The 27,558-nt window shown below is 42.0% G+C and overlaps 1 protein-coding gene across 1 annotated transcript; it reads right to left on the bottom strand.

Annotated features, from left to right (window-relative positions):
- Positions 1-905: 905 nt before the first annotated feature.
- On the bottom strand, positions 906-27,104 carry LOC122935380. Its single transcript, XM_044291151.1, has 12 exons — positions 26,981-27,104; positions 26,109-26,301; positions 24,430-24,560; positions 23,797-23,997; positions 20,318-20,439; positions 19,878-20,106; positions 19,575-19,774; positions 15,723-15,878; positions 11,920-12,013; positions 6,638-6,772; positions 3,535-3,683; positions 906-1,134 (listed from the first exon to the last, which is right to left on the bottom strand). The coding sequence occupies exons 1-12, from the start codon at positions 27,035-27,037 to the stop codon at positions 906-908; spliced, it is 1,896 nt and encodes a 631-aa protein (XP_044147086.1). The 5' UTR covers positions 27,038-27,104.
- Positions 27,105-27,558: the final 454 nt, after the last annotated feature.

Below are 27,558 nucleotides of genomic sequence, written 5' to 3'. Positions count from 1 at the left end.
AGAGGCAAGGAACTCCGGCAGTGAAGTTACTATCCTGCCCTATACAGGCCTCCAGCAGTACAACAGAGCTGTCATTAAGGCTAGTTTCACACTAGAGGCAAGGAACTCCGGCAGGCTGTTCCAGCAGCTGAACAGCCTGTTGGATCCGTGCTGGCGCTAGTGCACGCATGCTCCCGGACTACCGCTCCAGCCCCATTGACTATAATGGGGGTGAGCCGGAGTTCCGGCAGCACCCCGGCAAACATGCCGAGAGGCGGCCGGAATAAAACTACGACATATGCACAATCACATGCACTAGCGGCAGCACGGATCCGACAGGCTGTTCACCCGCCGGAAGTTCATTCATGAGTTCATTGCCGCTAGTGTGAAACTAGCCTTAATGACAGCTCTGCTGTACTGCTGGAGGCCTGTATAAGGCAGGATAGTAACTTCATACAGTATAACCACAGGGGAAGGTTTTGTATACTTCTCACTATACATCTTATCATAAGATAATTTTCTATCTATTGATTCTATCTCCTCCCGTGGAGGAGGAGACGCCATGTTTCTCAATGGACGTCTCAATGGGCGTCTCCTTCTCCCAGGCTGTAGCGCTGTCCAATCGCAGCGGAGAGCGTCACAGCCAGGGAGAAGGTGAGCTTTTTTTTTCTCCCTGGCTGTGACGCTCTCCGCTGTGAATGAACAGCCCAGTGAGAAACACGGCCGTCTCCTCCTCTCTGTATCGAAGGTGTGGATTTGCACACAGGGCGGGGTGGGAACCAGAACGGGGGGCGCAGCGGGGGAACGAAGCAGCCCACATAAAATAAAATAAACGATATCACGTCTAGTCTATACGTCCTACACTGCCAGGTATTTATATGGTAATGTAAGGACCGGTGACAGGTCCTCTTTAGGCCACAATCCTTTCATGGGAGGCCATAATCCCTTTTTGCTAAGCCCTTGTCAGTTGTGGTGTAAAAATTGTGCATTTTCAATAGTAAATCTGTCCCATTATTTTGAACAGTAGTCTTGTTCCTTCTTACTGGATTTCTCATTGCTGTTCCCATGGCTTGTTTTTTTTGCAGAAATGTGTTCAGCATTGTATCCCGAGGACCGACTTTTTCTAACTGAACTGAAACAAATGCTTCAGAAAGTCTAGAATAGAGCAGACACAATGAAATATGTATTAGTACTACTTATAACTGTCCAGATATGATGACATCATCATTTTACAGAGACACATCAGGTAGACTTACCAATCATAAAGATGTATTACAGGGGCTCAGGCTTGATGAAGGATCTGGTGCAGGGGTAGACACTTTTCTCTCATTCTATACCAACTATTGGTTGGCTGACAGAATTTTACACCAGAATTGTGGTACAATTTTGGTGCAAAACATTGCATCTAAGCTACTTCCCCTTTCTCATGAATCCAGGCCTCTTCCCCATTAAGCCATGCTCCATTGTTGGGCTAGGAATAGATAACTAATCTAAATCTAGATGCACCAAACTGCGCCCATTTGCGCCACATTTTGATATTTTAATATCAATAGGTTGTTCAACTGTTTTCCAAGGGAAAAAGACACGGAACTCTTAGGCCTCTTTCACACGGGCGTCTTATTTTTAGCCCGGATAAGACGTGGGTGCGTTGCGGGAACACGCACGATTTTTCCGCGCGAGTGCAAAACATTGTAATGCGTTTTGCACTCGCGTGAGAAAAATCGCGCATGTTTGGTACCCAAACCCGAACTTCTTCACAGAAGTTCGGGCTTGAGATTGATGTTCTGAAGATTGTATTATTTTCCCTTATAAGATGGTTATAAGCGAAAATAATAGCATTCTGAATACAGAATGCATAGTATAATAGTGCTGGAGGGGTTAAAAAAAATAAAAAAGTTAACTCACCTTCTCCTCTTGATTGCGTAGTTCCCGGTCTCTTTACTTCTTTAATGATGAGCTGTCGGCTAAAGGACCTGTGGTGACGTCAGATCACTTGCTCCAATCACATGGTCCATCACCGTGGTGATGGAGCATGTGATCTGACGTCACCACAGGTCCTTTAGCCCACAGCTCATCATTAAAGAAGTAAAGAGACCGGGAACTACGCAATCAAGAGGAGAAGGTGAGTTAACTTTTTTATTTTTTTTAACCCCTCCAGCACTATTATACTATGCATTCTGTATTCAGAATGCTATTATTTTCCCTTATAACCATTTTATAAGGGAAAATAATACAGTGAATAGACTGTCACCTAGAACCCATGCGTGAAAATTGCACCGCATCGGCACTTGCTTGCGGATGCTTGTGATTTTCACGCAACCCCATTCATTTCTATGGGGCCTGCGTTACGTGAAATATAGAACATGCTGCGATTTTCACGCAACGCATAAGTGATGCGTGAAAATCACTGCTCATGTGAACAGCCCCATAGAAATGAATGGGTCCGGATTTAGTGTGGGTGCAATGCGTTCAACCCACGCATCGCACCCGCGCGGAATACTCGCCCGTGTGAAAGGGGCCTTAGGGCTGTTTCACACGATCGAGTCCATTGCGGGAATCCCGCTCCGTGTGTGAGTGTGATCCTCCGCTCTGGAATTGCAGGAGCGCACAGCATCATAATGATTTAAAATGCTATGTGCCTCTGTGTGGCCTTTTTTCCACAGAATCATAGTGACATAAAGCTGTCAGTATGATTCTGTAGAAAAAAGGCCATGCAGAGACACACAGCATTATAAATCATGATAATGCCGTGCGCTCCTGCAAGTCCAGAGCAGAGGATCACGCACACACATGGAGCGTGATTCCCACAATGGACTCGCTTGTGTGAAACGAAACAGCCCTTAGGGTATGGAAAGTGCACGTCAGCAAAATCCAATGTGTATTTGACCCCTGGATTTCTAGCCTGGATCTGTAGTATGAATGCCACAGATCAGAGTGCTGATTATACCCATTTAATGAAGCTTATCCATGTGCAGACACCCACTGCAGTTTCCTTGCAGTTTCCACATGGAAACCACACCAGGCAGGGACATGTCCTTTTTTTAATTGGTTTGTGCAGAAAAAAATCTGTAGCCTTATAAAGTTGAAGTACTAATGGGGTCATTTATGAAACTGGTGTAAAGTAGAACTGGCTTAGTTGCCCATAGCAACCAATCAGATTCCACCTTTCATTTTCCAAAGGAGCTTTCAAAAATGAAAGGTGGAAGCGAAGGAGGACCGGCACTCACGATATGAAGAGACATTTATTCAAGGCATAATAGCATCATCAGTGACTAGTTTTGGCTCAAGCCTGAGCTTTTGTCAGTTTGAAAAAGGCTCAGGCTTGAGCCGAAACTAGTCACTGATGATGCTATTATGCCTTGAATAAACGTCTCTTCATATTGTCAAGAAAGTGAGTGCCGGTCCTTCTTCACTTCGCTCTATAGAAGTGTCCTGGTTGGAGATAACACTGATCCCAGCCATTTCCCTGATCAATACTGAACACAGCATCTACAGGGTTGACTAGAGGGAGCGGGCCACAATATCCTTACAGGGACTCACTCATTATATTAGTACCTTTTCTTTGACTGCTGTAGCTGTACTTGAATTTCATGAGAATGAGGTATTGGTGCAATGGACGTCTGACTTTCAACTACGGCCCAAGATGGAGAACTGTTTTCACTTGCAGAAGAGCTGACCTGCCGTTGCATTGCTAAGTTTCCTTCCTAAAGAACATATCGGAAAGGATTTAAATATAATACATGTTATAACAATTATTTATGGTGTTGGAAATAACCTATTACACTGTCAATGAGTTTATGATAACAAATGAGATAATATCCAGTAAAGAAAATATAGAAAATACTGTGCATCAACTATGAACGGCGGGTGAACAGCCTGTCAGATCCGTGCTGACGCTAGTGCATGCGTGCCGCCGGAGGTATGCTCCATCCCCATTGACTATAATGGGGGCGGGGCGGAGTTCCGGTGGCAGCGCATGCCGAGAGGGGGCCGTAATAGAAGTCCTACTTTTATTCTGGCCCCCTCCCGGGGTGCGCTGCCGTGCTGCCGCCGGAACTCCGCCCTGCCCCCATTATAGTCAATAGGGACGGAGCGTACCTCCGGCGGCACGCGTGCATTAGCGGCAGCACGGATCCGACAGGCTGTTCACCCGCCGGAACAGCCTGCCAGAGTCCCCTGCCGCTAGTGTGAAAGTACCCTTATATGAAATGTGCCAAATTAGTGTGTGTAGCCATACGTAATAATGTAGTATCAGTAATTCAAGTAATTTTCAAATTAGCTTGTTGAGTTTTTAAAGTAAACAGAATATAAAGTGTTACAATGAAATGTGCTTTAAAGGGGCTGTCTCACTTCAGCAAATAGCATTTATCACGTAATGATAAAGTTATACAAGGCACTTACTAATGTATTGTGACTGACCATATTGTCTCCTTTGCTGGCTTGATTCATTTTTCCTTTACATTATACACGGCTTGTATCCAGGGGTTACGACCACCCTGCAATACAGCAGCTGTGGTCGTGCATGCATACTATAAAAAAAAGTGCCAGCCTTTCTGGTGGCCAGGACCATGGGAGGGCCTATAGGCATGCATGTACAACAGCAGTTGCCATAGCCCCTGGATACGAGCAGTGTATAATGCAATAAGAAAATGAATCTAGCCAGCAAAGGAAGCAATATAGACAATTACAATACATTAGTAAGTGCCTTGTATTATTACTCAGGTCTGGTCATTAAAGGGTTACCCAATAAGTGCTTTCCTGGCTAGTAAGGCCTCAGACACACGACCGTACCTTTTCTTTTGGTCCGTAGGACACCAGCCATGTGTGTTCTGCATTTTTCAGAGCGGAGTAAGCACATGGAGTGCTGTCTGCATCTTTTGCGGCCCCGTTGAAGTGAATGGGTCCACATCCAAGCCACATAAAAAAAAAATGCGGCTCAGATGCGGACTAAAACAATGGCTGTGTGCGTGAGCCCTCAGGGAAAGTGCTTACTGGTTATTGCAGGGCACCTACAGTATATCTGGGGGTGCAGGAGGTGGTAATAACCAGTGAGCGCCGTCCTCTGCAGTGAAGTAAAGCGCTTATTTGTGAATACAAGGCAGGAAGGAAATGTCACCACTTAAAGGAGTTTCCTAGTTAAAATGATTTTTAACAAGTTCCTACAGCGTAGTCCCTGAAACCGAAGATTCCTACTTTCCTGCTCCATGCTGCTCTCGCTGTCTCCATCTCCCGGTCCCGGAGCACCTCTCCAGAAAAGTGGACTTTAGCGGTGACACGCTGCTTGTGGCCACATCACCACTGAAGCCAGTCATGGGCTGGAGAGGTACAAGTGACTAGGCCCATATCCAACCGGATGTAAACAGCGCCGGAACCAGAAGATGGAGACAGCGGGAGCGGCAGGGAGCAGGAAAGTACGAATCTTCTGTTTCAGGGCCATGCTGCAGAAACGTGCTAAAAATCATTTTTTTACCAGGAAATCTCTAAGCCCCTGTTACACGGCACGATATTGGGAACAAGTCTTCATAGGAACGCTCATTCCTGATATCTGGTGGTATAATCGTGCCGCTGATCAGCCGATAAACAAGGAATCACTCGTTTGTCGGCTGATTTGCATATTTTATCAGGATGAAAGATGTACGATTATCGTCAGCACATCTCACCGTGTAATCAGGAATGTGCTGCTGATAATCAATAGAAGGGATGAGGGAGGAATGACTGTGGTAGCGATCATTCCTCCCCAGTCACTTTGCATTAGCCTGTGTAATAGTCTGATGCAAACAAGCGCAGATGAACTTTTTTTTTGCAGCCCCTTGAAATAATGAGACAATGCTGCCCCCAGACCAAAAAAGGTTGTGCACCCCCTGTTCTAAACCAACCTTTCCCTTCCACCCTCCTTCTCTTCTTTTTGTAGGCTATTTTTCTTTCTCCTTTTACAGCCTTTATTAGGCCCCTTTCACACGAGCGAGTTTTCCGCGCGGGTGCAATGCGTGACGTGAACGCATAGCACCCGCACTGAATCCTGACCCATTAATTTCAATGGGTCTGTGTACATGAGCGTTTTTTTTCACGCATCAGTTCTGCGTTGCGTGAAAAATGCAGCATGTTCTATATTCAGCGTTTTTAACGCAGTGCTGGCCCCATAGAAGTGAATGGGGCTTCAGTGCAAAACGCATTGTATCCGGAAGCAAAGTTGCTAAGAGATGTTGTTTTTAAACCTTCAGTTTTTTATCACGAGTGTGAAAAACGCATCAACACGCATTGCACCCGCGAGGAAAAAACTGAACAGCTGAATGCAGTCGCAGACAAAACGGACTGAACTTGCTTTCAAAATGGTGCGAGTTTCACTGAACGCAACCGGACCTAATCCGTCACGCTCGTGTGAAAGGGGCCTAAGGCTCTATTTTACATGGTTTTACAATACTTTTTCTTTACCTTGTCCAGATATTGGATATTGATGCATAACCAATATTCCTATTCAGTGATACTCGTCTATCTACTTATTCTTGCAAACCTGTTTATTTTGTTTTCTGAAAACTTAAAGAATTTACACAAAAATATAGATGGATATTATATAGATCTGAATGTACCGTATGTTGTTGAAAGTCAGTAAGTGTGTATCTAGGTTACTAATTTCGAGCCAGTTTGTATCATTGCTAACCTTTGTATCCAGGGAGCTCCAGGATGACATATCACAAAATGAAGCCAGCTGGTTGGCAGCTAGGAGGGCATTCTTCTGGATTACTTGACAGGCAAGCACCACCTGCAGATTTTCTGCTCCGCGTTTATTCAGTAACTTGAAAGCAAATACAAAGTAAAACTGAAGTAAAACAGATCAATTCTGCTAATCCCAGGACAGTACACTGGTGGATATACAAAATAACACAATGCCTAGATATTTCAGTTTTAACTATAGGCAATAATATCAACCTTCAGCACAATGACTCTAGGAGCAACACCTCATATAAAAAGCATAGACAACTTGGAAATGAACTGTTCCTGCTAACTTTAGGAGTACTACATGGTAGAAAGAAGTCATTGATAGCTTCCTTTTCATAGTAATGGGATTAAATGGGTATTCCCATTTGGACATTTATGGCCACTCCTCTGGCACCTGCTGCGATCACAAGAATAGGGCTCTACCATTAATGGACAGCAAGCTACGTAGGAGAGGCTTTCTCCATTCACTGCCATGGGACTTGCAAACCACTGGAAGTCCCTTAGCAGTGAATGGAGGGGCGGCCACATATGGGCAGTGTCCTCTCCGTTCACTGCTCTTTCTCGTCTATTTTCAGAAGTACCATTGCACATATTCAGTGTGCTATCCTGAGACAGGAGCGGGTCCCAGAGGTAGGACCAGCACCTATTAGACATTTATAGCATATCCTATTGATATGCCATAAATGTCCAAATTTTCCAACCCCTTTAAGGAGAATTCTTCCTTAAAGGGGTTCTGTACTTTGTTTAAACTGATGATCTATCCTCTGGATTGATCATCAACATCTGATCGGCGGGGGTCCGACACCCGGGACCCCGCCGATCAGCTGTTTGAGAAGGCAGCGGCAGCGGCAGTGACTTTTCAGCAATTTGTTGTAGCAACTGCGCCATGTCACCATACTTATATCATCAAGTATTCTCAGACAGATATAAGTAAGAAAATAACTGAATATTTATTTATTTTTAATTTATTTTATTGAGGAATGCTCCTAAATTGGATCCTCTCACCTTGTACATGCAGTGCCGTTTTTTAGGAACCATGTTATAGAGAAGGAGTAGATGAGCAGATTGATATATAGTTTTGTGGGACATGGTTCAGTATAACTTGTCTTTTATTAATATAAAACCCTGCTCTTTCTATATGTACAGTAGGAGTGCCTTGGCCAGCCCTATCAGTGACTGACAGTTATCTCCTATGCTTATTAATAGGACTCACAATCACTGAATAGGACCGCCCACTGGACTCCTAAGCACAGAAAGAGCAGAGTTTCAAATGACTAAAATACAGCATACTGAATCTTATATATGCTGGTGAAACTCGAAAAATTAGAATATCGTGCTAAGTTACGGTAATTTATTTCAGTAATGCAACTTAAAAGGTGAAACTAATATATGAGATAGACTCATTACATGCAAAGCGAGATATTTCAAGACTCTATTTGTTATAATTTGGATGATTAAGGCTTACAGCTTATGAAGCCCCAAAGTCTCAATTTTGAGGTACCCTTTGCTCAGGGGGTATGGATTAATTAGCTGACTAGAGTGTGACACTTTGATCCTAGAATATTGAACCTTTTCACAAAATTAAAATTTTAACCACTTCAGCTCCCCTAGATTAAACCCCCTTAATGACCAGACCACTTTTTACACTTCTGCACTACACTACTTTCACGGTTTATTGCTCGGTCATACAACTTACCACCCAAATGAATTTTACCTCCTTTTCTTCTCACTAATAGAGCTTACATTTGGTGGTATTTCATTGCTGCTGACATTTTTACTTTTTTTGATATTAATCGAAAAATTGACCGAAACTTTTGCAAAAAACAACATCTTTCACTTTCGGTTGTGACATTTTTCAATTAAAACTACATTTCTATATAAAAAAATTCTCTAAATGTATTGTTCTACATGTCTTTGATTAAAAAAAATATGCAATAAGTGTATATTTATTGGTTTGGGTAAAAGTTATAGCGTTTACAAACTATGGTGCAAAAATGTGAATTTCCGCATTTTGAAGCAGCTCTGACTTTCTGAGCACCTGTCATGTTTCCTGAGGTTCTACAATGCCCAGACAGTAGAAACACCCCACAAATGACCCCATTTTGGAAAGTAGACACCCTAAGGTATTCGCTGATGAGCATAGTGAGTTCATGGAAGTTTTTATTTTTTGTCACAAGTTAGCGGAAAATGATTATTTTTTTTATTTTTTTTTACAAAGTCTTATATTCCACTAACTTGTGACAAAAAATAAAATTTTACATGAACTAACCATACCCCTCACGGAATACCTTGGGGTGTCTTCTTTCCAAAATGGGGTCACATGTGGGGTATTTATACTGCCCTGGCATTTTAGGGGCCCTAAAACGTGAGAAGTAGTTTAGAATCCAAATTCGTAAAAATGCCCTGTGAAATCCTGAAAGTACTCATTGGAAATTGGGCCCTTTGCGCATCTTGGCTGCAAAAAAGTGTCACACATGTGGTATCGCCATACTCAGAAGAAGTAGGGCAATGTGTTTTGGGGTGTCTTTTTACATATACCCATGCTGGGTGAGAGAAATATCTCTAAAAGACAACTTTTCCCATTTTTTTATACAAAGTTGTCATTTGACAGAGATATTTCTCACACAAAGTTTGGGTATATGTAAAAATACACCCCAAAACACATTGCCCTACTTCTCCTGAGTACAGCGATACCACATGTGTGACACTTTTTTGCAGCCTAGGTGCCCAAATTCCAATGAGTATCTTTTAGGAGGGCATTTTTAGGCATTTGGATTCCAGACTTCTTCTCACATTTTAGGGCCCCTAAAATGCCAGGGAAGTATAAATACCCCACATGTGACCCCATTTTGGAAAGAAGACACCCCAAGGTATTCCGTGAGGGGCATGGCGGGTTCATAGATGATTTTTTTTTTTGGCACAAGTTAGCGGAAAATGATATATTTTTTTTCTCACAGTCTCCCTTTCTGCAAACTTGTGACAAAAAGTTCAATCTTTCATGGACTCAATTTGCCCCTCAGCGAATACCTTGGGGTGTCTACTTTCCGAAATGGGGTCATTTGTGGGGTATTTATACTGCCCTGGCATTTTAGGGGCCCTAAAGCGTGAGAAGAAGTCTGGAATATAAATGTCAAAAAAAAATTACGCATTTGGATTCCGTGAGGGGTATGGTGAGTTCATGTGAGATTTTATTTTTTGTCACAAGTTAGTGGAATATGAGACTTTGTGAGAAAAAAAAAGTAAATAAAAAAAAAATCAATTTCCGCTAACTAAAAATCTTCTATGAACTCGCCATGCCCCTCAAAAGTGATCTTTATAGCGCCACAGCGATTTTACTGTGTTTTTGCAGTGATCAGAAAAAAATAAATGCTGTCACTGCGGTGGGGCGGACTGAACGCAAGTGTGCGCACAAGATCAGGCCTGATTGGGCGAACACTGCGTTTTTTGTAGAGCCTTTAGAACATGTCCTATTCTTATCCGCAATTGCGGACAAGAAAAGGCATTTTCTATATAGTTCTTCTGGCAATGTGCGGATCCGCAACATGCGGAAAGCACATTGCCGGTGTCCATGTTTTGCGGATCCGCAGTGTCCGTGTTTTGCGGATCCGCGGATCCTTGGATCCGCAAAACACATACGGACGTCTGAATGGAGCCTTACAGGGGGGTGATCAATGACAGGGGGGTGATCAGGGAGTCTATATGGGTTGATCACCCGCCCTGTAAGGCTCCATTCAGACGTCCTTATGTGTTTTGCGGATACGTGGATCCGCAAAACACATACAGACGTCTGAATGGAGCCTTACAGGAGGGTGATCAATGACAGGGGGGTGATCAGTGAGTCTATATGGGGTGATCACCCCCCTGTCATTGATCACCCCCTGTAAGGCTCCATTCAGACGTCCGTATGTGTTTTGCGGATCCGTGGATCCGCGGATCTTTGGATCCGCAAAACACATACGGACGTCTGAATGGAGCCTTACAGGGGGGTGATCAGGGAGTCTATATGGGGTGATCACCCCCCTGTCATTGATCACCCCCTGTAAGGCTCCATTCAGACGTCCGTATTTGTTTTGCAGATCCGCGGATCCGTGGATCTGCAAAACACATACGGACGTCTGAATGGAGCCTTACAGGGGGGTGATCAATGACAGGGGGTGATCAGGGAGTCTATACGGGGTGATCACCACCCTGTAAAGGCTCCATTCAGACGTCCGTATGTGTTTTGCGGATCCGTGGATCTGCAAAACACATACAGACGTCTGAATAGAGCCTTACAGGGGGTGATCAATGACAGGGGGTGATCAGGGAGTCTATACGGGGTGATCACCACCCTGTACGGCTCCATTCAGACGTCCGTATGTGTTTTGCGGATCCGTGGATCCGCAAAACACATACGGATGTCTGAATGGAGCCTTACAGGGGGGTGATCAATGACAGGGGGTGATCAGGGAGTCTATATGGGGTGATCAGGGGTTAATAAGGGGTTAATAAGTGACAGGGGGGGTGTAGTGTAGTGTGGTGATTGGTGCTACTTATTACAGAGCTGCCTGTGTCCTCTGGTGGTCGATCCAAGCAAAAGGGATCACCAGAGGACCAGGTAGTAGGTATATTAGACGCTGTTATCAAAACAGCGTCTAATATACCTTTTTGGGGTTATAAAAATCGCATTTATAGCCTGCCAATGAATGATCGCCGCTGGCAAGCTGTAGATGCACTGGTTTACCTCCGGTTCCTGTGAACGCGCGCTCCTGTGTGCGCGCGTTCACAGGAAATCTTGCCTCTCGCGGCAGTCCTGAGGCGGTTAAGCTGCATTAATGCAATTCCTTTTAATTTGCATTACTGAAATAAATGGACTTTTACACAATATTCAAATTTTTCGAGTTTCAGCTGTATGTATTAATGTAAAATCTGGCCTATGTGTAATATTTCGATATGTTAATGTTTCTACTTAATTTTCAGTTGTAGAAGAAATCATTTGCTTTCTGGAAACCATCAGCAAACAGGCTAGCTGCTGGTGATGGATCTTTATTTCTTACTATGGTTTCTATGAATATAGAGGAATGGCAACTCATTGACACATAAACATAGAAATTATTTGATTATCATATGGATTGTTTATTAATAGTTTAAGCCACAACGCTATAATTTTAACATGACTGAATTTAGACACACCCAGATAGTAATGTCCACATTACTGTAATCTTACTTGTATGGGCAGCTCACCTGCATTATACCTTCTCTTGTAAAAAAACTGAATTTCCCAATCTGATTATCATCAACCTCATGAATAGCAAGGAGTTGTGATGATGGTGAATATCTTAATGGAGAAAAATGAAAGTGTGATGGTACACCTAAATGACACTAGACATAATATAATATGACAATGGAATGAAATCCGTATTGCTCGGGTACAGGTATCTTCAAGTATACTCAAAGTGAGGAATTTATGAATAATTCTACGGCCCTTTTCTAGGGTACAAAAGTCGCAAATGTTTGTGTTAGGTACGCTTTTATACAAATATTTGTGACATTTTAACATGCTCATCACTCTTCTAAAAGCCTGGGTGGGAGGTAGCAGGGCCCATGCAGCCCAACATATTTAAAAGGGGTTATCCAGGAATTTGATATTGATGGCCTAACCTCAGGATAGGTCATCAATATCAAATCGTCGGGGGGTCCAACCCCCAGGACTCCTGCTGATCAGCTGTTCAAAGAGGTGTTCCATCAGTGCCATACATCTGTCACATGGCAATCCTTCCTCGAATACTATACTTCTTTGGCGTTATCCCTATCCCTTTACCAACTAAATTCTTCAAGTCCTTTCGCTCAATGTTCTTGGATTTTGTTTGGGCAGGTACATCCCCTAGACTAGGTATACGATTCCTGACCCATTCTAAGGTTAGGGGAGGGGGTGGGTCTTTCTGACTTACAACTTTACCATAAAGCCGCAATCTTCTCGTATGTCCTGGATTGGTTTCACTTTGGATCATCTAAAAGATGGACCCAGTTTGAGAGGCAGGACGTAGGATGGCCTGTTCAAGACCTGCTTTGGCCTAAAAAGTCGGATAGACCCCCACACCTCCCCTCGCTGACAACGGGAATATTAGAAATCTGTGATAGGCATGCGGTGTCTCTAGGCCTTACCACCCACCTGGGACCAATGACTCCTGTATTTGATAACTCTGATTTCACTCTCGGAATGGGGCAACTGGCGATGCTAGGTCTTCTGAGAGAAAACAATCCTCGGGTGCATCACTTTGTCAAGGACTCAGTCATACGCCCACTTGACTCATTCCCTGGGGGGAGAAGTAGAGGGTTGTGGTATCAATATGCCAGACTCAAGAGCTTTCTTTCCTCTCTAGGCCCTGTTCGACTCTTTCTAGGGACCTCACCCCTTTTGAATCTACTTGCCTTCAATCCACCCCACCCACGCATCTGGTGTCTCTGGTCTACAGATTGCTCCTGGGGAACACCATCTTCTCTGCCATATGTGTCGGCTTGGGAGAGAGAATTAGGGAGTTCTTTTACAATGGATCAATGGGAGAGGACGCTCATTCTATCGCAAAGTCGTCTATTAGCTGCAGACTCCAGGAGAAGAACTTTAAGATCATTTCCAGATGGTACAGGACTCCTGCCATACTACATTCATTTTACCCCTCATGTTCAGATCTATGCTGGCACTGCGGCAGAGAAGTAGGTAATATGTCCCACATTTGGTGGCAGTGTTCATGTTGCACCCTTCTGGAGGGCCCTGAATGATCTGTACAACCAGATGAGCTGAAGTGTTTCGCAATGGACCCTTGAGGAAGCTATTCTTTATATTCTCCCAGGATCCATCCCCACCCTGAAAAAAGACCTCCTGAGATTTTTTTTTTCTACAGGCCGCTCGCCTGGTTCTATCCAGATATTGGAAGTCTTTCTATACTGTACATGACCCCTTAGAGAATGGTTAGACACATTTGAGCAGATCCACTGAATTGAGGAAATCACAGCAGAAGATGAGGGGGTAACTGAGAGATACCTTAAAGTGGACCATTTCAGCTTTCAAACAAGACCAGTTGCATGTTTCTAGCTGCTACCATTCAGGAGATAGCAGCATCTAAAGCAGCCCTCCTCCCTCAACCTTCTGCCCGAGCCCAGGCACTCAGGGTTGTGTTCCTCTTCCTAGTGCTCTCCCCGACTCTTGTTTATATCAGAGAGGAGACAGCCTGCCCATGACAACGCTGTGGGAAGAGGGCTGCAGAATAGGACAGTAGCACACATTTGTGGGAGTTATTATCAGGTAAAACTGAAAATGATTAAATTTTAAAGCACAAAGGCACTTATACAGCAGGGTGTACTATACCATTAGGGTATAAACAATTAAAATTACACTTTAAGATTTGGACCCCTTGGATCCTATTTAAGGGTTCGCAAGCCTTTCAAAATTGGTTGGCTCTGGTCGATGTTCAAACATAAGACTTTCCGCCTTATTATTCCTCTTTTTTTTTCTTTTTTGGAGATACAATATGCCAGAAAGTACCATCCCCTCCTCCCTTCCACACTCCCTTTGTAACTCCCCACCACCACCCCACCGAAGTGTATGGTTTTATGCTTTCATATTCCTCTCCTATACAATGATCTTGAGTATTCCTCATATATGTTATTCATACTCTATTTTATTCTGAAATGTTATAATGCATACAATGTTGTACCATGCCCGCAACTTGATATACTTCGACGTTGTTATATAATGTCCTTTTTATTGGATCTTTTCAATAAAAGTATTTGAACATCTGTCACATGGTCTAGGAGCAGCTCAGTCCAATTCAAGTGAATGGGCCTGTGCTGCAATACCAAGCGCAGTCACTACACAGTTTACCAAGCACAGCGCCATACATTGTAAAGAAACTGCAGCTGATCAGAATGATGCCAGGAGTCGGACCCCAGCTGATGTGATATTGATGACCTACCCTGAGGATGGTCTCTCACTTCGCCGCTTTCGCTCCTGTCTTCCGCTTTTCCTAGACTCGGTTTGACAAAGGTCTATATGTGACCTAAATGTTGCCTAAAGGAATCTGGATTGTTGATACATGCTGAGAACGATCTGCCTTTGTTATACGGATTAACCCTTTTGTGATTTAATAAATGTGACTCGCATTGCATCAAGAAGTGTGCTGCAAAATTATTCTTTATTAATTAGCGGGTTGAAGAGCCCTTTTTGTGAACACGTTTGAACCATAAGGTGGGCAGTACCATCGCTACTTGGACTACCTTGTGGATAGGTCATCAATATCAAATTCCTGGATAACACCTTTAAGATAACTTACACCATAAAACTGGTAGAGTAGACTATAACGATATTTCATAGTATCAGGACCCGAAAATACACTTCCAGTTTAATTTATATGAGGCTGAAGAGCTACAGATGTTTAAGAACAAAAGATCTGCCTGAGTTAAAAAAAGAACAGATAATTGGCGACTATCAACCCAAAACCATGCAGGACTATCTGAAAGTAACGAAGTATACCATACTCATTGCACAATTTAAGGTTTAACTAGATTATGTTCTCACATTAATAACCCTTTTTGGGAGCAAAGGAAGTGTTTTAAAAAAAAAGTGCATTGTAAGGGTGTTGAAGTTTTCTTTTGCATTGAATGTAGACATTTGCGTTTAATATCTATGACAATTCCACAACATAATACACATGACAAGAACAGATTTTAATCCTATGGAAGTAAACAATGAATATTCCTATTGAATACAGCAAGCAGAGATCTTGAAAACCAAAAGGATTTAATACAGAAAGTATACCTGAAAATTGCATACATTTTCATTAAACAAGGACTAATATTTATTAGCAAAAACTGGAATACCTATTGAAGATCATCTTTACTGGCCTAACATATAGTAGAAAGGAATCATTGGCACTCGCTTTGGCTAGCTAAAGCAAGTGTAGGGGATTCCATTCTACTATATGCTGGATTTGACCATCCACATGCACTATGCGATGCTGTGTTTAACCAGGCACTACATCTTTACTTACCTGTCCACACAGCTGTCATCCTCAATGAGAGATGTGATGAACATAGGGGGCTTTTGCTCCCCTTGATCCTTGTGTGATGCAAATTCAAACTGGACTGGTCTTAAGTACAGGTGAAACTGATTATATCCCATCTCTTCAGCAAACTTTAAATATGTCCTAAGATACAATCAAGGAATCTTATCAATGAATATGCTTAAAATATCACACCTACAAACATCTTTATTATGTTATTTCTCTAGCTCAGAAGGAATGATATGGAAATCACATTAACACTGCATATGGTTCCCAACAGCGCTTTAATGGTCACTAACCTTTCAAAAACTGCAATATGTTGGTAGAGAAAATTAATCTTATTCCTGTTATCAGGTCCTCCCACTAGTAAACCAACATTCACCCTGAATTCTCTCTAAAACCCATCTTGAGAGACAAACATTAACTGTCAGCTCACTAAAGGACCAGGTTACAGCTGCCCATAGCAGTCTATGAAGAGAGGCAGGGAAATGAGCTGCAGTGAAGGAGAAAGACATACAACAGACATACAGACTCACATACAAAGGCTGCCAATGCGAATAACAAGTTTTCTATATCACCCCATGAGTTTTTTTCACATCAGTACTGCTCAGAGCTTCTAAGTGATTTTGAACGAGTGAGAGAGTTAGGAACCAGAAGCTCCTTTTTTTTCCATTAGCTGTGTATTGGAGACATAACAGTTAGCCTCTACCCACTAGCTCAGGGACAACTGAGAATTAGAGCCTGCAGAGAGGAAATCGGCTAAAAATTCAGAAACCAGTTATATAATAGCAAGAAATAGTGTTATTCCTCATGTACACACACAGCAGCTTAAAACGTAGGTATGCTTTAAAATGGTTTTGCTACAAGGTACAATAGCTACTCTTTACAAGGTGGAAAACACCCTATTTTCTAACATAGCTCACACATCTGCTGGAAAATCTTATGCTGGCCATTTCAGTTGTTCCTTGCCAATTTTAGAAACATAAAAGTGCCAGAAAACTTGCACATAACAGACGATTGTCAGGTATTGGCGGGCCGCACAGGTGTAGGGGATAATCCTTTGATAAACTCCCTTTTCCTTACTTCCTTAGTAATGAGCCTCATAGCATGCTAAATGCTACGCATAGGCAATTTTTTTATTTTTTTATTGACACAATGAAAATTCTCTAGTCTTTCTTTAGAGGCAACTTTTACTGGTGGCAATAGTATAAAGTTTTACAAAATAATAAAAAAAATTCATATGGACACATGCCAAAAGTTATGTTTCTCCTACACGCCCCATATACAACAGTTTATATATGCTCCACTTTTGCATAGTCTATAAAGTATTTACTAAGATTTGTCTTCCTTAGTAAGTGGGACAATTCCATCCACTTTGAACAGGATTATGTTTTCAGTCTAGTTCTTGTCTTTTGTGCATACACACATTGTTCTCACAATTCTCTTTTAGCTAAACTAATCACCTATCATGTCTTGTATCACAGCTGGTTACATGGTAGTGCTTGAAAATAGACAAATGTTCATCAAGTTCACCCCGGATGTGTGTTTTTTTTTTAATGTTCTTTCTTGCTCTATTAGTGTGTTGTTTTGATATGATATTTGCTTTATATCCAGAATTGCCACTATATTTCTGTGTTGTTTTTTTTTTCTTGTTAGATTTGAGTGTGTGTGCCTTTACTTGGCACTCTAACACTCCTTTGCACCTGGTAGCCTCCATCACATGGTCTGGTGTGGGTGTGGCTCACAGTCTGGCTTCATTCACATTGTACTACTACAGTATTCATGCTGGGCGTTTGTGTGGAAGCTTGGCTGTGAGCTGAATTATATCACCTTCAGACCTTGTTCACACCATAGTTAGAGCAGTGGTTAGGACCCTCTGCCATGCTGAGTGACCGTGACGTGGTGCATGATGGGCTCCGGTATTTTCCTGATAGGAATATATTGGCGAAAGTCTCAGCTTCCAATACCTGCATTTATGACTTGCCAGTATAGTCAGTGGTATATCTGTTTGGTGCATTCTCTCTCTGTGTTTCATATCTTTGTATCTATTCAGTCTCTTTTTAATGGAGATCACTGTCTTTTTATGTGTTAACATTTATTTTTAACACCATAAAATACCCTTTGAACTGTATTCATGGATTACCAACTCCAACCTCCCTAATTCTGAGTAATTGCAGAGAAAGCATCTAAGGCTTAGGTCTCTCTGGCCTGCCTTGGAGGGGATTTCTGGGGTATCTGGTAGGCCTCTGCCCCTGCACCGCCTGGCTAATCAAGTTTGGAAGGCAGTGAAGGAACTGCATTATTAGGGCTCATGCACACGACTGTATGCCCTCCGAGACATACGGTCCGTGAGCGGGCCATATGTCCAGGAGCTGCATACATTGTGCGCACGGGAGCGCACAGCATCATAGGCTACTTATGATCTTATGAGTGCAGGACGGTAGTCCTGCAGGCCGCCCGATGCGCACAGCATCATAGTAATCTATGATGCTGTGCGCTCACGTGCGCACAATGTATGCCGCTCCGGGACATATGGCCTTATAGGGACATGCCTTCAGTGTCTCCCCTGTGGGACAATATTCTGTTTAGTGAGTTGTACACTCTGGAGTGGGTGACTTTTGGCAGAGACATGGGATACGGTCAGTAGGGGATATACCAGTATATAAGGATGGCACTATCCTATCATTTAGGCAAGTTCAGGACCTATATGGTGTATACCGGAATTGTTTCTATAGGTTCCTGCAGCTCCGGCATACCATTCAGACACAGCTGACAGGAGACCTGAGAATGATTTTGGTATATCCCCTTCAAGGTGTTCATAACACACAAGGCCCTTGAGATCTAATATCTATGTTGTACACACACTTAATAGATACTAGAATATCTTCCACACCATTACCGGTAGCTGCTAAATGGATGGAATACATTCCCCCCTTATCTAGCGAAGACTGGGTGGAGGCTCTTGAATCTCCATTATTAGTCTCTCCATCAGCTAACAATAAGTTGGTCCAGCTCTTTATACTGCACCATTGCTACATCACTCCGACTAGATTGTACCAAATGGGTCGACTATCTCATATTAATTGCCATAGATGTACTGCCTCATAGGCCAATTTTTGGCTCCTCATGTGGTCCTGTAGCTACATGAACATATTATGGACATAAGTGTTAAATATCCTTTCTCAACTCCTGGTACACAATGGGCCCTTAGTTCTGTCTATTGGGTGTGATACCTTAGAGGGCCAGTGGTCGCACCACGATAGGATTTTTTTAACAGAAACAATTTTTATGGCTCGTAAGGCCATAGCATTATGTTGGATGGGGGACTCGGCCGCCTAGTCTCCGTCAATGAAAGGCTCTAGTAAACTAAATAGTGTTGTTTGAGAACGTGGTTTCTAAGCATAGAAGTTGCCCACAAAAGTTTTGGAAGGTGTGGAGGGCATGTTGTTAGTCTTCTCTCACCGTATCTGCAGCAAGTGCCATGAACATACATTTCCACAAAATCCGTCCGTGACATATCCTTCTGTAAGTCAGATTTGATATTGCTTATTGTTTCATTCATTGTTTGCTCTACCAATTGCACTTTTTTGATGTAGTGCTTTCTAACCTTTGCTATGTATTAGTGTCTATATGTTGTCTACAAAGTTCTGAGGTATATACCATACTGTTTATGCTTGCTAAATAAAACTAGTTTAAAATACCCTTTGACGTTAAAAGTATGGTACTCAGTATGAATTCTGTTTGTTAGGATGACCTTGTACAATTGAATGAATAAATCTCCCCCATAATGACTGTATTAACTTTAGGTCTCCTTGAGATGTCTGGAAAAATTTGTCTGACCTGGAGAGAAGTGCCGTTTCTAATGATGCCTCAATTATTCTGTAACGCAGAGTGATGAGCTCTAGCATCTTGCTGAGTGTGTCCAAGATATGGATTTGCTTTCCTCTGCCATGCTTTTTATCTTCATCAGCTGAGTTCAATGCTGACATGCAGATCTCTCTAACCAAAATGGGATCCTCTATTAACACCTCTTCAAATAGCTATAACAGAAAAAAAATAATGATGTAAAATATAACCTCAGAAATTCATAGCTACAGTTATTTAATAAAGGATGGTGCATGCAAACACAGCATTATATCTTACATCTTTGTGCAGATTTGCTGTAAAGGATTGAAGAAAGTCTCTTGGAGCTGACCATTCAGAAAGTGCAAGCTGAAGGACCCTTTTCTCTACAAGGTAAGACTGTCTTGGTGTCTTTGTGTTGCAGATATGCTGAAACTCTTTACAAATGTGCTCCAGGGTATAAGATATTAGGTATGTTACTCCTAGTGATGGATGGAATTCTAAGAGGTAGACATTTCTTAAATCAGGGCTGTGGATAAGAGGACAATAAATGACCAGATGTTAGAACTTCCACTAAATAGTTGACTTACTTGACTTGTTAGTAGAATACACTGATCTATAAGTTCCTGGCTTCTGCAATCAAACTACTGAAATGTCACAAACAATAGTTACTCTCATCATTCAATGTGTCAACTTTCTGAAACATATCTATAAGAACCATGAAAAAAAAAAAAACTTACCAGCTAGTGTTAAGTGAGACAAGAGGCTTCTTTACAATATTAAGTGGAAGACCAAAGTCATAAATGCCCCCTTTTCGACCATCCCGCCAAACCTTCTGGACAAACTCCCTTTGATTTTCTATCTGCATAGATGAAAAGTAAAAAAAAAAACGAAGGATTAATGACATTTCACTTTGAAGCTTGTTTACCGCTTGCTATCAACTTCAATAAAGATCCCTACAACAATTATCTAAAAATGGTAACAAACTGTTATTAACATTAAAAACTGAGAAATTGTGTTTCCCCATCACCCATGTAGCTTGAGCTTAACTGGTGGTCAAGTAGTTATGTATTAATGTGGAGCATTGTTTGTTTGTGGCACTAATAAGGGGCACTAACTCGGTAACGGTGGCTGAGAGCACTAACTAGGAGCACTGCCGCTGACAATGATATGGAGGGCAGGGAAGCGGTACTGTTATGCTGTTATGGAAGCACTGTAGCTGGTGCTAAAGTGGAGGCTGTGGCCTGCCTTAATGAGGAAGGTTGTGGCTGGCACTGATGCCAACATTCCGGGTGTCACTAGTATGAAAATCACTATTGTCACTGCTATTAGGGGCACTGAATACTGATAATGCTCTATTTTAAGCACCTCAAAGGGACACAAAGGAAAAACAGATACATTGTGTTATGCCTAGTACAGGGCTTGGTTGGATGATGAATGAAGCAGGGATTCTCCCTTTGATTCCTTTTGTATATCTGGACCTGCATTATGTATAACACAGTCTGTGAGCTTTAGGCTTTTTGCACACGACCGAATGGCTTTTCAGTATTTTGTGGTCCACAAAAAACGGATCCACAAGAAATACGGATGACATTCGTGTGCGTTCCGTTTCTTGCGGAACAGAACAACTGGCACCTGATAGAACAGTACTATCCTTGTCCGTTATGCGGACAATAATAGGACATGTTCTATCTTTGAACTGAATGGAAGTACGAAAACGGAAGGCATACGGAGTACCTTTTGGTTTTTTTTGCGGATCCATTGAAATGAATTGTTTTGTATACGGAATGTAAAAAACTGAACATAAACGGAAAAAAAAACGTTTGTGTGCAAGAGGCCTAAGTCTACGAAGTGTCAGACTGGGATGATTAGGGCCCATCAGTAAAATTCATTCTGGGGACCGCTGTACAGCTACATGCAAGTATTAACCGATTTCCAGTCGCAAATCCGTAAAACGGCACCAACACATACTTTTTCACTACTAGAATCCCCTGGTGGGCCCCTGAGCAAGGTGGGCTCCTAGCCTCCCACCCCCTGCACAAGTGGCACATAACACAGTAGACTTACTGCAGTCTGCACTACATACATACACTGCCTGACAAAAAAAAAAAGTCACCACCTGATTTAACTAAGCAAATAGTTATGAGCCTCCTATTGGATAATTACTGCATGGGCGATTATCTTTCAGCTGGCAACAAGTTATTTAACCCCAACTGGTGCAATGAGTTGCTTCTCATTTCTTAAACAACCATGTCGAAAGACACATCTTGTGGTTGTGGAAAAGATGTTAGTCTGTTAGAGAAGGGTCAAATCATTGGCATGCATCAAGCAGAGAAAACATTTAAGGAGATTGCAGAAACTACTAAAATTGGGTTAAGAACTGTCCAATTTAAAACTGGAAGGATAGTGGGGACCCATCGTATTCGAGGAATCAATGTGGCAGGAAAAAAATCCTGAATGATCTTGATGGGCAATCACTTAAACGTTTGGTGCAATCAAATCGAAGAAAAACAACAGTAGAACTCAGGGCTATGTTTAATAGTGAAAGTAAGAGCATTTCCACAAGCACAATGCGAAGGGAACTCAAGGGATTGGGACTGAACAACTGTTTAGCCATAAGAAAACCACTAATCAGTGAGGCAAACTAGAAAAAAAGGCTTCAATTTGCTACGGAGCATAAAGATTGGACTCTGGAGCAATGGAAGAAGGTCTTGTGGTCTGATGAGTCCAGATTTACCCTGTTCCAGAGTGATGGGCGCATCAGGGTAAGAAGAGAGGCAGATGAAGTGATGCACCCATCATACCTACTGCCTACTGTACAAGCCTGTAGGGGCAGTGCTATGATCTGAGGTTGCTGCAGTTGGTCAGGTCTAGGTTCAGCAACAGTATGTGCTCCAAGAATGAGGTGAGCTGACTACCTGAACATACTGAATGACCAGGGTTTTCCATCAATGGATTTGTTCTTCCCTGATGGCATGGGCATATTCCAAGATGACAATACCAGGACTCATCGTGCTCAAATTGTGAAAGAGTGGTTCAGGGAGCATGAGACATCATTTTCACACATGGATTGGCCACCACAGAGTCCAGACCTTAACCCCATTGAGAATCTTTTTTTTTATTTTCTTTTGGTGGCCACTTTTATTTTGGACAGGCAGTGTATATTAAATGTATAGCACCTCAACCAGCCTATGTTCATATACAAAAACATGATAGATTATTAAAGAAACTCCCCAGTTTATTATTATAGACACAATCAGAGCTGAGATGACTTCCAGGTATAGTGGAAACCTAGCCAGTGCTTTCTTTTTCCCAGGGCCTTCTCAAAGTTGCTGCAGGGACCCTCATATTCAATCATCTGGTAGCATATTGCTGCTGTGTGAGCAGGTAATATTTGAATGTATCCATACGGTCGGCGCCGAAAACAAATTTTGCTGGAGGGCCCTAGGTACCCCAGTCTGACACTGCCTGTCAGTATCATGCTGACTGGCTCCTGCCTTGGACTACGACTCACATGCTCACACAATGGCAGGCAGCCTACAAGATGATTGATTATGGTGGTCACCTCAGAGACTACGAGAAGGCAAGCCTCTGGGAAAAGAGGAAACTGGCTGGTCTGCCTCTGTACTTTGGTGTCTCCGCAGCCTTCTCATACATCTATAATAATAAACTGTTAGGGTCCACTCACACGTCCGTTGTTTCTTTCCTGATCTGTTCCGTTTTTTGCGGAACAGATCTGGACCAGTTGCGTACCCATTCATTTTCAATGGGTCCTGAAAAAAATCGGACATTGTGCTGTCCGATTTTTTTCAGGACCCATTGAAAATGAATGGGTACGCAACTGGTCCAGATCTTTTCTGCAAAAAACGGAACAGATCAGGAAAGAAACAACGGATGTGTGAATGGACCCTTAGTAGTAGTTAGTTAGTAGTTAAATAATCTATCCCGTTTTTATATAAACACAGGCTGGTTGAGATGCCTATCTTTATGTAGTGCAGTCAGTGTACACCTGGCGCAGGGGTCCACCAAGTGACACGTTCCCCTGTGGACCAGTCTGAACCGCTCTCTAACTATTCAGTCCTTATTGCTATCTTGAATTATATCCTCAAATCGGACATATTTTGCACCCCTGATTTAGAATATTTCAGCCATTATTTTCTGTAGGCTGAATTAAAGAAGATAAGCTTTTAGATGCCCAAAGTGCTGTCGATTTGCTTACCTGGCTTTTTAAAACATCTTTGACAAGCTGCAAATGAAGCCTCAGACATTGACATTCATCCTTATAAGCTTCCAAGAAGTATCTGGAGCCAATGTCAAACCGTGGGCGCCTAAACATGATGTCAGTTATCACTTGTGCCAAAGCGAATCTCTCTTCTGGATCAAGAGTGTGCTGGTAGGCTTCATAGTAGCTGTCAACAAGCTAAGCAAAAAACATAACAAAGATATTCATATCCTGGAAACTGTTATAGACTATTGTCTGCATTAGTTAGCATACAGCATTAGCTGCAGACAGGAAGGTCATTTGAATAGACCACTGACAGTGCAATGACTGAGAGATAGCAATTGGTTATGTAAAAAGTTGACCCCATTGACCTAATCAATTTGGTCCAACAGGGTTGTCTCACCTTTGACAACTGCTTTCTTATGAGAGCTGCAGTAGCTCAGGCTCCTGACCCCCAGCAAGCAGCTGAACCTGCCAGGAGAGGATGCCACCAGGCAGGTATTTTGATACTTTAATTTTTTTGACAATAAACAGTTATCATCAATTATCAGGATAGTCCCCCCATTTTCACATCCGCACACCCACAGGAGTGGAGGGCTAGAATTCGTTCCAGAAATACCGTAGAAATACCTGCTGTTTGTTTTCTAACAGAGAAGATTCCCAGGTCCACAGGTCAAGCAGCAATGCGAAACGGTCCACATTAATGTGTGCCCAGTCTGAGAAATTAGTGTCAGTCACATCGTTTTTACTTAATTTGAAACCTTGAAAGTCAAAAAGATAAAATACTAATTAATGAATGGTTAATAACACAATCAATCAAGCCAGCCTCCACATTGTTTTATCGAGGGATCATATGCAACTTTAAATCAGATTACCAATTATCAAATAAAAATAATAAGTGTGAGTAGGCAAGAAGCATGTTAAAGTGCCATATGTGGCTGGAGTCCATGGATGGGAGCAGCAGGCAGGTCCTTCTATGCTTAGCCATGAATGCTATAATATCATCCGGATATGGCAGACATTGGTCTATGGCTGCTGTGCCAATATTTTAACTAAAACGTGTCTTCTTTACATACTTTAAAAAGCGTACCCGAGTCTTCAACAAAATGTTTGCATAATGGCTGTGCTTTTTTGTACAGTCATAACTGTGAAGGAATAGGTCTTTTTGGGGATTCTCTAATGTATTTTTTGCAGCCTAATTATTCCCCTCTATAGCTGCACAGCTAGATGCATTTCTCTAACAAGCAGGGGTGTCTCCCTTCTAGGTAATCTGCCAATACTGTACTGCTGTGACGTTCATTCCCTTACTTCCCAGTATGTTTGTTTTCATCTCCCGGGCTCACAAAACAGATAAGGAAGGAGAGATAAAACTTACAGACACACAAGAGGCTCCTGAGAATTCAGAGTCAGTTCTTTTTACCAAGCTGACTTTCTATAAACAGATCTTGTCTGGCAACAGGAAGTGGACTGCAAATTAGGTGGAAGTGAGACCCCTAGTGGCCATGACTTTACAGCTTTTTTTCAGGTGGATGCAGGAAGTTTATTTAAATGAAGTGATTTAGAAATTAGCTATTTACACCATTCTCTATTAAATGAAATTGTATGAAAGAACAGTGAGGCCAGTATTAAACTGAATTCTGCGGAGGAATCTATCCAAGTAGGAGCTTTCACATGTTGGCACATTCCAACTGATGTTCAGTACAGCACTGTCATCCCTGATCACATTCAATAAAAGGGCCATAAAAAAAACAATATTGTAGTAGAAGATTTATACTTTTATGAGGAGAAAAAAAAGTCACACGTGAACTGCACTATACAGTTCAAGTTGTGCAAAACAGCATAAAGTTTGTCATTTAGCTCTACGCTCAAGTGTCATGCTCCACCGAAAATTTTATGTGATCAATAAAACAAAAAATTATTATGGTTAAATGTAAAAATTGGGTTTAGAGGTTTTTGGTTCTTTTAATTAGGCTGTCTGATAGATTAGTGGTCTATATCAGGGGTTTACACACAAACACAGACACAGTATCTTGAGAGTTTCCACAAAGATTTGGACATAAATTTCCCTCTCCACACATACTTCACACCACAGAACTTGCAGACCACAGCGACAAACCAAAATTTTGCAATTTGTTTGTGCGAAAGGTTGAAATGGTAGAGAGTGACTGCTGTCATGATGTGGTCCTGCAACCTGGGATCCTGGGCACAAGTTCTGAGTGCTGAACCCTATGAGTCCCTTTAGCAAACCTCATTGTATCTCTTTGCTGGACAATTACTAGTCTATAATATGATAATGTTTAATATCTTACCTCGATCTTTTTCAATATAAAGGGTTGTTAACAACAACAACTGATCTCGTAATTTCTCTAGATCTTCAAGTGCAGCATCATACATCACATAGGCTCCTCTCTGATCCTGAGTGTGAACTATGCCATCTTCAACTGTGTAGAAGTCATTGTGATTCTCAACCTCTGAAAACTCCATGAACTGTACGCTATGAACCTGGTGGTAAGATAGCAGCAATAGACAACACAATTCAAATCATCTAACAATCACTTGATATATTACAGATTATAAAACAATTCTGGATTACCAGTCATATAAAAGTATATCAAATCACATGTAAAAGTAATTACTTTCAGAAAGACCAGAAAGAGGACTCTATATAATGACATCATTCAAATTGCTGCTATTACTTTCTGTATTTAATCAATCTTCTATCTAGTCAGTATTCGGCTTAGTGGTTGTATTTGCTAATTATGTTCTATCAGATTAATGGGAGTTTATATCTTTGTCAGGCTCCAAGTATTACTGCATGCTTTTCACTAAATCCCTGGTAGTTGAAGTAATTCACAATTACTTGAAGCTAAAGCATCAGTCTTATTGGTAACTCCCTCATTATATAATTCTTCCATGAGTTAAATATTGATGACCTATCCTCAGGACTTGTCATCAATATCTGATTGGTGGGAGTTTGACCCAGAGCATCTCCCCCCCCCCCCCCCCCCCATCAGATATTGATGACAAGTAAGTTGTGCTTCAGGACTTCAAAACTTGAGGGTTCTACACTTCCCCTTGAGATCCTATTGACATCAGTTATGCTATTGCACCAATATCTGATTTCACTATTGATAGAAACTGCAGGAGGTACACACATAATACACCGCAACTGAACCAATACCTGTAAGTCTGCTGGTGTTTGGTACATATACTGATGAGATCCAAGTCCTCCTGTCATACCAGATCCACCTTGAGTAGCATTTACCCAGCCAGTCTGGTCACCTGCACTGCATGCCAGATTACCAGAAGCATTTGAGAGACAGCAGCTGTCGATTGTTAGAGTCCTCTCAATAGATCGGAAATAGTTTAGGGTTCCAAGACACATGCGCTGTAACAGAATAAAACAAGGACAGATGTATTCAATTTAATCTGCCAACATTTAGGCTCCATGCTGTATTACAGCTCTGCCCGAATGGGCCCCTCATAGAAGTGTATTGGGCTTTACTGAACCTTCTTATGCATCTGATTTCGTACAAAGTGTTTCTTTCCTTTACATTTCTGTATGAATTCAACAGAAAAAAAGGCATATGATGTCCCATCATCTGGCATATTACAGAGCCTTACTTCCAGGAAGAATAATACCATGTGCAGGACAGTTTCCTACAAGCAGCTCCGATGCCTGAATTTAGACTAGACCATTATTTATCATGATCCATCCTGAAGAAATAATAAGGTCTGTATAACTCACCATCATGTGCA

Source organism: Bufo gargarizans, chromosome 4, assembly GCF_014858855.1.
Source record: "Bufo gargarizans isolate SCDJY-AF-19 chromosome 4, ASM1485885v1, whole genome shotgun sequence".
Taxonomy (NCBI): Eukaryota; Metazoa; Chordata; class Amphibia; order Anura; family Bufonidae; genus Bufo; species Bufo gargarizans.
Note: the sequence above shows the minus strand (reverse complement) of the source record. Positions and strands in the feature narration are given on the sequence as shown.